This window comes from Cherax quadricarinatus, chromosome 16 (assembly GCF_038502225.1).
Source record: "Cherax quadricarinatus isolate ZL_2023a chromosome 16, ASM3850222v1, whole genome shotgun sequence".
NCBI classification, from domain to species: Eukaryota; Metazoa; Arthropoda; class Malacostraca; order Decapoda; family Parastacidae; genus Cherax; species Cherax quadricarinatus.
The window spans coordinates 10,202,209-10,217,880 of NC_091307.1; the positions used below are offsets into that span (position 1 = coordinate 10,202,209).

The 15,672-nt window shown below is 39.7% G+C and overlaps 1 protein-coding gene across 1 annotated transcript in view; it reads left to right on the plus strand.

The window, feature by feature from the left end:
* Positions 1-2,212: 2,212 nt before the first annotated feature.
* LOC138852759 (uncharacterized) overlaps positions 2,213-15,672 on the plus strand; it is a 34,750-nt gene continuing 21,290 nt past the window's right edge. The window contains exons 1-4 of the mRNA XM_070085402.1: positions 2,213-2,461; positions 4,534-5,520; positions 5,670-5,836; positions 10,122-10,242. Of these exons, the coding sequence (XP_069941503.1) occupies positions 2,228-2,461; positions 4,534-5,520; positions 5,670-5,836; positions 10,122-10,242 (1,509 nt within the window). The 5' untranslated portion in view covers positions 2,213-2,227. The remainder of the gene's footprint in view (positions 2,462-4,533; positions 5,521-5,669; positions 5,837-10,121; positions 10,243-15,672) is intronic.

Here is a 15,672-nt window from a genome sequence, read left to right on the forward strand (position 1 = left end):
CAAAAAATACATTTTATAGAGATTAATTACAGTTTTACATACAACAATTACTATAGTTTTTAATTATGTGTAGTAATAGTACATATAAAATAACATTTTTACTTACCTTTATTGAAAAAAAAATAGTACATATAAAATAACATTTTTACTTACCTTTATTGAAGATTGGTGATGGCATCTGGAAGATAGGGAGGAGGAGAGAGGGAGTTGGGGTTAGTGTTTGGAAGGAGAATCCCCCTCCATGAGGACTTCAGGTAAAGCCCTCTCTGGGGTTACTTCCCTTCTGTCTTTTAATGCCACTAGGACCAGCTTGAGAGTCACTGGACTCCTGTCTCACAAAATAACTGTCCACAGTCCTCTGTTTCTGGCACCTCTTTAACATTTCCCTAAAATGGGACATGGTTCAGTCACTGAACTTGTTGCAAAGATGGCTTGTTTCAGCTTGCTCAGGGTGGTAATTCTACACAAACATTTGGACATCATTCCACTTGGCACAAATCTCCTTAATCTTTGAAGAAGGCACCTCATCCACTCTCTATATTAACACCTTTCGCAACATCATCTTCCTTGATTTGTTCTTTCTTTGACAGGATAGAACCGATGGTCGACTTGTTTTTCCCATACATCCTGGCAAGCTCAACAAGTCTCACACCACTCTCATACTTCTGTATTATTTCCTTCTTCACATCTATGGTGTTTCTCACTTACTTTACCACAGGGGTACCACTAGCAAGTTTCTTTGGGCCATGGCAGCTTATTTCACAGTCCCACAAGCACTAAACACAACGAAATAATCGTAAAATGCGTGAATGAGAGCGCACATTAGTGTTCACTCAAGCATAAACAAAGCTAGACTGCTCACGGCGCCTGCGCGGGGACGTGGACAGAGCAGGCGGCAGACAGGTCCCGTACCCGGTGGTCCAAAAATAGGGGCGCGTTCGATAATATGGACACAGTTTGTCCGAAAAAATGGTCCTATTTCGAAACGTTCGATATGTGATACGTTCGATTTTTGAGGTTCCACTGTATTATTATCAGTCACAGAAATGTTTGATTCTTTGCCATGTTTAAGAGTAAACAAATGATGTCACTGTCTAATATCCAAGTATTATTATTATTATTATTAGTACTATTTTTATTATTAGCAGTAGGAGAAATGTTTGATTCTTTGCTGTGTTCAAGAGTAAACAAATGTTGTCACCGTCCAGTATCCAAGTATTATTAGTACTACTATTATTATTAGCAGTAGGAGAAATGTTCAATTCTTTGCTGTGTTCAAGAGTAAACAAATGATGTCACCGTCCAATATCCAATTATTATTATTATTAGTATTATTAGCAGTAGCAGCAGCAGAAATGTTCGATTCTTTGCCATATTCAAGAGTAAGTAAATAATGTCACCATCCAGTACCTGTCCGAATGGCCATTCCAGTATGCAGTCATGAATATATGGAGTGTAACTGCATGGCATGATGAGTCTAGTTTGTGGATTCTAAGTCTTCACTCCCAGCATCACTGGCTGGAGAATGACTTGAGTGAGTGGCGGGTGGGCTGGCTGCCTGTTATGGGGGTTGGAGGGAGGGTAGTAGGGACGTGCGGATGGCGGGAAACTTAAATATGATTTTGTGGCTGGGAATTTGTGAATGTGTGAAACCCGCAAAAGTTGAAAATATGAATGTTGAGGGAGACCTGTATTGAACAGAGAAAATGTTACTTTAGTGCCAAGAATGCCTGCATTGTTTATTTTAAACCATATTTTGAAATTGGAATACTGTATTTTAAAATTTGTGTGCAATTGGCCAAATTACCAATTTCTGGTCACTTTATTGGGTAGTTGAAATACTAGTTGATTTTGCTATTTCTTGTGCTCAGTCGATAAAATGGAAGATATATTAGTGAAATAACTAAGAATTTGGTTGACTGAAACCATGTAATTTGCCTAAAATAGGACTTACAGTGAACAAAATTGCCGATGAGTAAATATCGCTGATGCAGCAAAATTTGTGAAAGTGTACTTTCGTCAATTTTCCATCAGTTTTTGTACTTTTTGTTTTATTATCTTTAGAGAAAAATTTTCTTCCATTTCATGAGAAAAAAGAAAAAAATTTAAATTCTTGGATTTTGTAGACAAGTTTCAGAAGGGGGGCATCTGGACAATGAAGGGGTTAATTACTGCCTCATAGATGTTTGGTTAAAAGTGTTGTATATAGATCATATTTAATGATGTAATGTGTGCTGTGCTGTATATCTGTTATTTAGCTGATACTTTAAAGACACTATCAAATTGTAATTCTTGTTTAAACTTCTTTCAGTTGTTTAATGTGCGTGAGGGTCATAGCAGTGGCAAGAGTGTTGGAGTGCAAGTTGTATTGTCATCACAAGCGCTTTATGTGGTTACGCCCCTACTCCGAGGCGCTAAACTTCGTCATACTGTCTCCTACCATGACATTCATACTATTCTAGTAAGTGTGAATTTTCTTTAACACTGACCACTAGCACAGTCTCATTAACCAGGTGTTAACAAAAAGGCCTGGCCTCAGGCAGGGTTGTGGGGATAGAGAGCCTTTGAAATTGGTCACAGATAAAGCTCAGGTAATATGAGAGGTTTAATACAAAGATCAGGAGACGAGTTGTTGCAGTGGCTTGGTCATGTAGAGAAAATGTATCAAGATAGGTTGATAAAGAGGGTAGTATATAAATCTGAGATTGGTGAATGGAGGTTACGTAGGCATTCAAGAAAGGGTTGGAAGGAGAGTGTTAAGGGACAGGGGCTTGAACATCTACTAAGTACAATACAGACGCTACCCTACTTGCGGACATTCGAGTTAAAAGCATTCGGGCGTACGAACAGACTGCCATGTTAGTTAGTTTCATTCACAATACTTCTGCAAATCCAAATTCTGAGTTGCGCGCCTTCTGCGTAGTACGACATTTTGCCACAACCCATGCCAGGCAGCAACAAAGTCAGCGGAGATGATGAATGAAGATTTGGTGGAGCTGGAAGAGATGCAGCCTAAGGAAGAGCAAGAGGAACAAGATGAAACTGTTCCTTCTAAAAAGTTTGAGACAAAAATGATGGCCTAGGCATTTTCTCTTATAGAGAGAGGTCTCCATATGCTTGAGCTTCAGGACCCCAATATCAAGAGATTCTCAAAGGTTTTAACTGGTGTTAATAATTCTATCTCATTCTACCATCTTATATACGACGAGAAGAGGAAAATGGTGCAAACTTCCTTAGACAAATTCTTCAGACCCGTGCCTTCTACCTCGAAAGCCTCTTCAGATGTTGAAGAAACCCAGGCTTACAAAACCCTGACTGACGAAGCATTTGATGATGAAGTGTAGGAGGTTGACGACCCTCTTCCCCGGTAGCCCCACACAAGCTCTGAGCTTCCTCTCATCCATCACGTCAAGTTTATTGTACCAATTAAAAAGGTAAGAAGTGTTTTATTACAGTATTATTAAAATATGCATTACATTACTGATACTGTACAGTATTGTTTTTAAGTTTTCAATGAACAACGGCGCAGAGAGAGAACAATAATGATAATAATATTAAAACAATAATAATAATAATCGTAAGAATAGAAAAATGGCAAAATAACGACTTACGAAAAATTCAGGATATGAACAGCCTTCTGGAAAATAACTTGTTTGTAAGTTGGGGGGTGTCTGTATTTATGAGCACATTAATCAGAATGATTGGAAGGGACTTTTTATGGAACATGAAGTATGGTGTGGAATATCCAAGATAATATTTTTAAACTGATTGAGGCATGTGTGAATAATAAAAAAAAAGGAATAGACATAAGTCTCACTTGATAAATTAATTAAAAAGTCTTCTGTTCATTATCAGAATGACCTAGGTTCAATCCTGGGCAATGCAAGGTGTGTAGGTAATTCTTTCACCTGATACCCCTGTTTGCCCAGCAGTTTAATAGAGCCTTTAACTGATGTGGGTTATTTTTTTAACTTGGTGTGATAATATTGTATTTATTTGTTGTCTTTGTGTTAGCTGTTTTTATACTGTTACATACTTTGAGTGTTCTTCTGTATGTCTATATACTTTTTATTGCTGAGAGGGCTGAATGATCTCATCGGTCAGACTGCTTTCCAAATCTTCCATTGTTCTTCCTTCACCATAGCAATAAATAACTTACGTTGGTGTTGGTCATCTGTTGTGGGTTGCACCCTAAGGAAGAGAACCTAAGAGTCCCAGTATAATTAAGCCACACTTGACTTTCTTGGGTTATCCCATGTTATTAACCTCTTGGTGTTAATAAGCCGGGCTGTGGCTCGTATGTTGGATTACGTACAGCCAGCAGTAACAGCCTGGTTGATCAGGCTCTGATCCACCAGGAGGCCTGGTCACTGACCGGGCCGCGGGGGCGTTGACCCCCGGAACTCTCTCCAGGTAAACTCCAGGTAACTCTGTAAGTTAAGGATTTGCTAGAATAGAATAAGAGGCTGTACAATGAAGAATATATATATTTTTTATAGAAATACTCATAATTAAAGTTCTATGTTATTGCAGGTTGGAGCCAATGACCAGTGGATATGTGTACTCAGTAAAGAAGCAGTTCGAGATGATCTAGTAACTGCAGGAACCAGTACTGGTATTCAGTTGGAAGTCGGAGATCCTGAGATTACACACACACTTGTAAACTGCTTAGAAATTGCAGTTCGTCGTCATTTTACAAAATTAAAAGTTCATAAAAAGGAGAGACCCATTGAATCTTGTTCAAATAGAAAATGCTTTTATCCTACAAGAAAAGGATATCTTCAAGAGTTTACTAAAGAATGTGTGGATAACTTCTCAAATTCACTTTTAGAAGAATCACTACTTAATGCTTGGGATACCAGGAAGAATTCAGTTGATAACAGTCAAGCATCTGACTTAAGTCAAGATTCACCTGTTGCAACTCCATGTTCAGGCCACGCTAGTCAGGTCTCGACTGATGTCAGTCAGGAATCAGCAGATGTAAGTGATGTGTCAAATGATTCAAGCCAGGTTTCAACTGAAGTTAGTCAAACATCAGCTGATGTGAGCCAGGTGTCAGCTGATTTCAGCCAAGTATCATTAGATGTTAGTCAAGCATCAAGTGATATCAGCCATGTGTCAACTGATGCAAGTCATGAGTCAGTTGATATTAGTCAAGCAACATCTGATATGAGTCAGTCATTATCAGATGAAACCCCAACTTCATCAGACATGATACAGTCTTTATCAAACGTAAGTCAGGAATCTTTAGATGAAGGACAGTTACCTACTGGTAGGAACCAAGACCCTGGTGATACCAGTCAGACCTCTGGGGACACCATCACAGACAGTAAAAACACAGATGACATTTGCCCTGTACAACTTAATATACAGAAGCAAGATATTTTTTATAAATATGCGGGTGGTTATTCACGATGGAATGGAGCACTCTTGGATAGAAGCCTGCCAGGAGTTGTGGTGCATCCTTCATGGGAATTGGCAGGATTGCGCAAGTGGTTAAGAGCACAGCTTCGTCTTAAGGTAGGGCTTCTGTTGTATCTATCAGTGCTAGTAGATTTATCAGGCATTGTAGCTTTCAAATAGTGTTACCAGTATTACCTTGCATGTGTCTATATTCAAGTTGCCAATATTGGTGTACTCACATTGTCAGTAATTTTTTTTTTTTTCAGGATTGTCCTAAAGTTATTGGTTACTGGGTTGTGGACTGGGAAGATGGAAGCAGTCTGGGAGGAGGGGATGCTATATCTGGCCCTCTAGGACCAGCCAACGAAGGACCACTAATGTTTAAGCCACCTGGAATTCTTATGCCGTGGAGACCAGCATATTTCATTCTTAAGTGAGTAGGTCTAGTTTATCTTTAATTGGAATTTTGGGGGGATAAATACTTTTTATCCCATAGATATTCATCTGAAAGCTGGAATAACTGTTTATGTAAGGAAGAAAAGACCTACTGTTGTTTAAAAGTAACAAAGTTCTTGTGATGAATCTGTAAATGAAATATCAATCTGATCATTTGCAAGATAATTCCTGAGAGCTATCAGTTAAAAAGGGGTAGAAATAAAATAGATTGAAAGCTAATTTTTCCTGAAATTATAATTCATACCTCATTTAAAGCAAAATAATTACTTAGGGCAAATAGAGTTCAGTACAGGTTATGTGCCTGCTTAATGATGTGAATTGGTTCTAAAGGATGAGACCAACAGGGTAAGCAACAATTAGTGAAATATGGAAAAACAAAAACCAGTTTCAGTAGAAAAATGTTTTCCCTTGCACTTATAAACATTTATGAGATAGTTGCCTGTGCATGTTGAGACTTGCCAAATGTAGGTTTATATTTTTGTCACTGTTTTCTAGGAAAATATATTTTGATAAATGTCTAGTGTACATCCTGAAGCCTACCCATAAACCTTTTATCCACCAATACATAATCTGACAAACTACTTTCATTACGTACTATATCATACCTTGTATATTTATTTATCCTCTTTTGCAAAATATGTATTACTTATTACCAAACCTTGGATCATTATTTAGTTGTAGCTACAGTTAGAGCAAGAGGTAGATGGGACAAAAGAAAAAGGGCAACAGAAAGTAAAAGAGAGGTAAATGTTTATAAACTAAGGGAGGAGGAAGTTAGGGTGAGATATAAGGAACTATTGGCAGAAAGGTGGGCGAGTGCAAGTATGTGTAGTGGGGGGGGTTGAAGAGGGATGGGATAGTTTTAAAAATGCAGTATTAGAATGTGGGGCAGAAGTTTGTTGCTATAGGAGGGTGGGCACAAGAGGAAAGAGGAGTGATTGATGGAATGATGAAGTAAAGGGTGTGATAAAAGAGAAATAGTAGCTTATGAGAGGTTTTTACAAAGCATAAGCAATGTAAGGGCAGAATATATGGAGAGTAAAAGAAAGGTGAAGAGAGTGGTGAGAGAGTGCAAAAGGAGAGCAGATGACAGAGTGGGAGAGGTACTGTCAAGAAATTTTGATGAAAATAAGAAAAAATTTTGAAGTGAGATAAATAAGTTAAGAAAACCTAGGGAACGAATGGATTTGTCAGTTAAAAACTGATTAGTGGAGTTAGTAGATGGGGAGAGGGAGGTATTGGGTAGATGGTGGGAATATTTTGCAAAACTTTTAAATGAAGAAAGGGAAGCAGTAATTTCATGCACTGGCTAGTGAGGTATAACATCTTTCAGGAGTGAAGAAGAGCAGGATGTGAGTGGGGGGGAAGAGCGTGAGGCATTACATAGAATGAAAGGGGTAAAGCAGCTGGAACTGACAGGATCATGACAGAAATGTTAAGAGCAGTGGGAGGGGGATATAGTGTTGGAGTGGTTGGTATTTTTGTTTAATAAATGTATGAAAGAGGGGAAGGTACCTAGGGATTGGCAGAGAGTGTGTATAGCTCCTTTATATAAAGGGAAGGGGGACAAAAGAGATTGTAAAAATTATAGGAGAATAAGTTTACTGAGTATACCAGGTAAAGTGTACGGTAGGGTTACTATTGAAAGAATTAGAGGTAAGATAGAGAGCAGGATTGCAGATGAGCGAGGAGACTTTAGAGTGGGTAGATCAAGTGTTTACATTGAAGCATATATGTGAACAGTATTTAGATAAAGGTAGGGAAGTTTTCATTGAATTTATGAATTTAGAAAAGGCATATGGTAGAATGGATAGGGGACCAATGTGGCTGATGTTGCAAGTGTATGGAATAGGTGGTAAGTTACTAAATACTGTAAAGAGTTTTTATGAGGATAGTGAGGCTCAGGTTAGGGTGTGTAGGAGAGAGGGAGATTACTTCCTGGTAAAAGTAGGTCTTAGACAGGGATGTGTAATGTCACCATGGTTGTTTAATATATTTATAAATGGGGTTGTAAGAAGTAAATGCTAGGGTGTTGGGGAGAGGGGTAGGATTAAATTATGGGGAATCAAATACAAAATGGGAGTTGACATAGTTAGTTTTTGCTGATGATACTGTGCTTTCGGGAGATTACTAAGGTTAGTGGACGAGTTTGGGAGTGTGTGTAAAGGTAGAAAGTTGAAAGTGAACATAAATAAAAGTAAAGTGATGAGGGTATCAAACGACTTAAAGAAAAATTGGATATCACAATGGAAAGAGGGAATATGTAAGAAGTGAATGTTTTCAGATAGTATTTGGGAGTTGACTTGTCAGTGGATGAGTTTATGAAGGAGGAGGTTAACCATAGAATTAATGAAGGAAAAAATGGTGAGTGGTATGTCGAGGTATCTGTGGAGACAAAAAAGTTATCCATGTAGGCAAACGAGGGAATGTACGAAAGTATTGCGGTACCAACACTCTTATGTGGGTGTGAAGCTTGGGTTGTAAATGCTGTGGCAAAGAGGTGCCTGGAGGCAGTGGAGATGTCCTGTCTAAGGGCAATGTGTGGTGTAAACATTATGCAGAGAACTCGGAGTGTGGAAATTAGGAGGAGGTGTGGAGTTACTAAAAGTAGTAGTCAGAGGGCTGAAGAGCGGTTGTTCAGGTGGTTTGTTCATTTAGAGAGAATGGAACAAAGTAGAATGACTTGGAAAATATATAAATCTGTAAGGGAAGGAAGGCGGGGTAGGGGTTGTCCTTGAAAAGGTTGGGCGAGGGGCTTGGATTTCCAGCAAGCATGTGTGAGCGTGTTAGATGGGAGTGAATGGAGATGAATGGTTTTTGGGACCTGACAAGCTGTTCTAGCATGAGCAGGGTAATATTTTGTGAAGGGATTTAGGGAAACCGATTAGCCGGACTTGAGTCCTGGAAATGGGAAGTACAATGCCTGCACTTTAAAGGAAAGGTTTGGGATATTGGCAGTTTAGAGTGACTATCTAAACTGTCATATCTGGGTGCCTCTGCAAGACAGTGATTATGTATGAGTGATGGTGAAAGTGTTGAATGATAATGAAAATTTTTTCTTTCTTTTTGGGTTTTTCTTTTGGGTCTCCTTGCCTTGGTGGGAAACGGCTACATTGTTAAATAAAAAAAAAAATTTTAATGATGGTAAATGGTCAGATTGGTTATTGCATGTTATGGTGTTCTACCTAAATAAAGCACAGTTTGGAATGAAAAAACTTTCACTTGCATTTGAAACCTTAGGTGTGTTGCCACCTTCTTCATTTATTTCTAACAAAAAAATGCTGCATGTTGTGGCTTTGTGAGGAAATGCATTGTAGTGGGGGTAAGGATAAGATAAGATAAGATTTCGTTCGGATTTTTAACCCCGGAGGGTTAGCCACCCAGGATAACCCAAGAAAGTCAGTGCGTCATCGAGGACTGTCTAACTTATTTCCATTGGGGTCCTTAATCTTGTCCCCCAGGATGCGACCCACACCAGTCGACTAACACCCAGGTACCTATTTGCTGCTAGGTGAACAGGACAATAGGTGTAAGGAAACGTGTCGGAATTTCCACCCGCCGGGAATCGAACCCGGGCCCTCCGTGTGTGAAGCGGGAGCTTTAGCCACCAGACCACCGGGCTAGCTATGGCAGGCAATGTCATTCTCCTGCCTTACTTAATTCTTACATTTCAAAACAAACCAATTACACTCGTATTGGGCACCTCTAGTGTGTAGTCATCTTTTCCAGTTATTTTTAACAAAATAGATTGCTTCTTGTTTGCTTGGAGGAAAAATTATGTAATTACTTACACTCAATAGCCACTTCATTAAATACATCCTTCCAGTACAGGGTAGGGCCCCCTTTTGCCCCCAGAACAACCCAAGCAGTTGTTCATTTAGATCAAAGGACTATGATAGATATACACTGTGCTGAGTGTATAGGTTTTACAGAAAAGATAGATTTTGCAATGTGTATCCTACTTTTAACATTAGTGAAATAATATGATACATAATTATCACTACTTAGGCTTTGGCCTGAGCTTTTTGCTTGATATACTGAAAAAATAACAAGTTTCAATGCATGAGGGTTTTGCCTCTTGTTGATAAAATTTCCAGCTGCCTGTAAGAGGGTCAGTAACAAATAGATTTTTCATAGGGTATTAGACTGCTCTTCCTTCCAACTTGTGTAATTGCATACTAAGTAATCTGGAGATACATGTATAATTAACCCAACTGTTAAGCTTCAGAAAGTTCATTAAATGTTTTTCTTTTGTTTATTAGGGCTGGAGTACTATATCAGTTCAATGATGCTAGAGAAAGGTTACCTCATCTGATAGTGGAAGTGGTGCAGTGTGTAGGTTGTGTCCGTATCTCTTCTAGCCAACGGCCGCATGCCTTCCAGGTAAGGCTTCATGTTTTGATTTTCTGGTTTATTAACTAAGAACTAACTCTAGTATTGAAAATGCAGTTTAATAATTTTTGCAATTCACATTTTTATCTCTTGCAAAGTGATGCAAAAGCAAGAATCTTGATTTTGTATTAATAAAATTAAATAAATTATTTGCAGCATGATTCTGTAACATTTGCAGCAACAAATACAATTAGCTTTGTGATTTCCTCTCTTTAGTACAATTTTTTTTTTTTTTGTTGAAAACTCATTGTTTTGCAAAGCATTTTGGGCAGAATAAAATTAGTATTTCGTCTTTCAACAAACCGGCTGTATCCCACCAAGGCAGGGTGGCCCAAAAGGAAAAACGAAAGTTTTTAAATTTAGTGATATATACAGGAGAAGGGGTTACTAGCCCCTTGCTCCTGGCATTTTAGTTGCCTCTTATGACATGCATGGCTTAAGGACGAAGAGTTCTGTCCCACTTCCCCATGAAGATAACCAGAAATAAACAAGAACAAGAACTAGTAAGTAGAGGAAAACCCAGACGGGTGTGTATATATATACACAAATAACCCGCTTACGACGACGTTTCGGTCTGACTTGGACCATTGACAAAGTCACACTAACAGAGGTGGAGCAGGACGGCTATATATAGGCAGGAAGAGGTGGAGGTAGTAGCAGTAGTAGTACAAGAATTGTATATAATACCGACAAGATGAAATTAAGACACATGCACAACACCCGGGCATCCCCATCGTAGACGTTTCGCCATCCAGCCAGCCACTGGATGGCGAAACGTCCACAACAAAGACAACCAGACGCCGCACATGTATCTTAATTTCATCAGTAGTTGTAGTAGTAGTCTCTGTAGATGCCTTCCTCTCCCACTACATTGTAAAATGCTCCAAACTTCAGAACACCCGTGACTTAACCTGAATCCTCAATTTTTTTTTTTTTTGCTCTTCTTCTTCTTCTTCTTCTTCTTCTTCTTCTTCTTCTTCTTCTTCTTCTTCTTCTTCTTCTTCTTCTTCTTCTTCTTCTTCTTCTTCTTCTTCTTCTTCTTCTTCTTCTTCTTCTTCTTCTTCTTCTTCTTCTTCTTCTTCTTCTTCTTCTTCTTCTTCTTCTTCTTCTTCTTCTTCTTCTTCTTCTTCTTCTTCTTCTTCTTCTTCTTCTTCTTCTTCTTCTTCTTCTTCTTCTTCTTCTTCTTCTTCTTCTTCTTCTTCTTCTTCTTCTTCTTCTTCTTCTTCTTCTTCTTCTTCTTCTTCTTCTTCTTCTTCTTCTTCTTCTTCTTCTTCTTCTTCTTCTTCTTCTTCTTCTTCTTCTTCTTCTTCTTCTTCTTCTTCTTCTTCTTCTTCTTCTTCTTCTTTCCTTTTCTCCTCTGGGTTGTCTTTCTCTCTCCTGTCTCGTGTTTCTGTTCCTTCTTCATTTATTTTATTTCACCACTTCCCCTTTCACGCATCTCTGTGCGCTTGCTCTCCCTCTGTGGGCATCTAGCTCTCTTGCAGTGCTCCTCTTCCTTTGTTTTTGACTGGCTCATCATCCTTATTTCCCACTTCTACCACTACTACTACCTCTTCTTCTACTACTACTACAACTACTGATGAAATTAAGACACATGTGCGGCGTCTGGTTGTCTTTGTTGTGGACGTTTCGCCATCCAGTGGCTGGCTGGATGGCGAAACGTCTACGATGGGGATGACCGGGTGTTGTGCATGTGTCTTAATTTCATCTTGTCGGTATTATATACAATTCTTGTGCTGCTGCTGCTGCTGCTGCCGCTGCCGCTGCCGCTGCCGCCGCCGCCGATGACGACGACGACGACGACGACGACGACGACTACGACTACGACTACGACGACTACGACGACTACGACGACTACGACGACTACGACGACTACTACGACGACTACGACGACTACGACTACTACGACTACTACTACTACTACTACTACTACTACTACCACCACCGCCACCGCCACCGCCGCCACCGCCGCCGCCACCGCCGCCACCGCCGCCACCACCACCTCCTCCTCCTCCTCTTCCTCTTCCTCTTCCTCTTCCTCTTCCTCCTCCTCCTCCTCTTCCTGCCTATATATAGCCGTCCTGCTCCACCTCTGTTAGTGTGACTGTCAATGGTCCAAGTCGGACCGAAACGTCGTCGTAAGCTTCTCTCTTTCATGTGCGGGTTATTTGTGTATCGTTCCAGTCACAGTATTGTGCCTTTTTGTTATTTATTTGTGTATATATATTCTTCTTCTTTCTTTCAACACACCGGCCGTATCCCACTGAGGCGGGGTGGCCCAAAAGGAAAAACGAAAGTTTCTCCTTTTACATTTAGTAATATATACAGGAGAAGAGGTTACTAGCCCCTTGCTCCCGGCATTTTAGTCGCCTCTTACAACACGCATGGCTTACGGAGGAAGAATTCTGTTCCACTTCCCCATGGAGATAAAAGGAAATAAACAAGAATAAGAACTAGAAAGAAAATAGAAGAAAACCCAGAGGGGTGTGTATATATGTGCTTGTACATGTATGTGTAGTGTGACCTAAGTGTAAGTAGAAGTAACAAGATGTACCTGAAATCTTGCATGTTCATGAGACAGAAAAAAGGACACCAGCAATCCTACCATCATGTAAAACAGTTACAGGCTTCCATTTTACACTCACTTGGCAGGACGGTAGTACCTCCCTGGGCAGTTGCTGTCTATCAACCTACTACATAGGGATAAAAGAAATACAGTGATGCCCCGAGTTTCGAACTTAATCCTTTCCAGGAGCTAGTTCTAAAGTTGAGATGTTTGAAACTCAAAGCAATATTTCCCATAAGAAATAATGTAAATACAATTAATCCAGTCCAGAAACCCAAGAATATTCACAATTTTTTTTTTTTTTTCTTTTTTTTTCTTCTTCTTCTTCTTCCAACAAGTCGGCCGTCTCCCACCGAGGCAGGGTGACCCAAAAAAGAAAGAAAATCCCCCAAAAGAAAATACTTTCATCATCATTCAACACTTTCACCACACACACATTATCACTGCTTTTGCAGAGGTGCTCAGAATACAACAGTTTAGAAACATATATGTATAAAGATACACAACATATCCCTCCAAACTGCCAATATCCCAAACCCCTCCTTTAAAGTGCAGGCATTGTACTTCCCATTTCCAGGACTCAAGTCCGACTATATGAAAATAACCGGTTTCCCTGAATCCCTTCACTAAATATTACCCTGCTCACACTCCAACAGATCGTCAGGTCCCAAGTATCATTCATCTCCATTCACTCCTATCTAACACACTCATGCACGCTTTCTGGAAGTCCAAGCCCCTTGCCCACAAAACCTCCTTTACCCCCTCTTTCCAACCCTTTCGAGGACGACCCCTACCCCTCCTTCCTTCCCCTATAGATTTATATGCTTTCCATGTCATTCTACTTTGATCCATTCTCTCTAAATGACCAAACCACCTCAACAACCCCTCTTCTGCCCTCTGACTAATGCTTTTATTAACTCCACACCTTCTCCTAATTTCCACACTCCGAATTTTCTGCATAATATTTACACCACACATTTCCCTTAGACAAGACATCTCCACTGCCTCCAACCGTCTCCTCACTGCTGCGTTTACCACCCAAGCTTCACATCCATATAAGAGTGTTGGTACTACTATACTTTCATACATTCCCTTCTTTGCCTCCATAGATAACGTTTTTTGACTCCACATATACCTCAACGCACCACTCACCTTTTTTTCCGTCATCAATTCTATGATTAACCTCATCCTTCATAAACCCATCCGCTGACACGTCAACTCCCAAGTATCTGAAAACATTCACTTCTTCCATACTCCTCCTCCCCAATTTGATATCCAATTTTTCTTTATCTAAATCATTTGATACCCTCATCACCTTACTCTTTTCTATGTTCACTTTCAACTTTCTACCTTTACACACATTCTCTAACTCATCCACTAACCTTTGCAATTTTTCTTTAGAATATCCCATAAGCACAGTATCATCAGCAAAAAGTAACTGTGTCAGTTCCCATTTTGAATTTGATTCCCCATAATTTAATCCCACCCCTCTCCTGAACACCCTAGCATTTACTTCTTTTACAACCCCATCTATAAATATATTAAACAACCATGGTGACATTACACATCCCTGTCTAAGACCTACTTTTACCGGGAAGTATTCTCCCTCTCTTCTACATACCCTAACCTGAGCCTCACTATCCTCATAAAGCTCTTTACAGCATTTAGTAACTTACCACCTATTCCATATACTTGCAACATCTGCCACATTGCTCCCCTATCCACTCTATCATATGCCTTTTCTAAATCCATAAATGCAATAAAAACTTCCCTACCTTTATCTAAATACTGTTCACATATATACTTCAATGTAAACACTTGATCTACACATCCCTTACCCACTCTGAAGCCTTCTTGCTCATCTGCAATCCTACATTCTGTCTTACCTCTAATTCTTTCAATTATAACCCTACCGTATACTTTTCCTGGTATAATCAGTAAACTTATTCCTCTATAATTTTTACAATCTCTTTTGTCCCCTTTCCCTTTATATAAAGGGACTATACATGCTCTCTGCCAATCCCTAGGTACCTTCCCCTCTTTCATACATTTATTAAACAAAAGTACCAACCACTCCAACACTATATCCCCCCTTGCTTTTAACATTTCTGTCATGATCCCATCAATTCCAGCTGCTTTACCCCCTTTCATTCTACGTAATGCCTCACGTACCTCCCCCACACTTACATTCTGCTCTTCTTGACTCCTAAAAGATGGTATACCTCCCTGGCCAGTGCATGAAATTACCGCCTCCCTTTCTTCCTCAACATTTAAAAGTTCCTCAAAATATTCTCGCCATCTACCTAATACCTCCCTCTCCCCATCTACTAACTCCCCTACTCTGTTTTTAACTGACAAATCCATACTTTCCCTAGGCTTTCTTAACTTGTTTAACTCACTCCAAATTTTTTTTTTATTTTCATTAAAATTTCTTGACAGTGCCTCTCCCACTCTTTCATCTGCTCTCCTTTTGCACTCTCTCACCACTCTCTTCACCTTTCTTTTACTCTCCATATACTCTGCTCTTCTTATAACACTTCTGCTTTGTAAAAACCTCTCATAAGCTACCTTTTTCTCTTTTATCACACCCTTTTCTTCATCATTCCACCAATCACTCCTCTTTCCTCCTGCCCCCACCCTCCTATAACCACAAACTTCTGCCCCACATTCTAATACTGCATTTTTAAAACTATTCCAACCCTCTTCAACCCCCCCATTACTCATCTTTGCACTAGCCCACCTTTCTGCCAATAGTCGCTTATATCTCGCCCGAACTTCCTCCTCCCTTAGTTTATACACTTTCACCTCCCTCTTACTTGTTGTTGCCACCTTCCTCTTTTCCCATCTACCTCTTA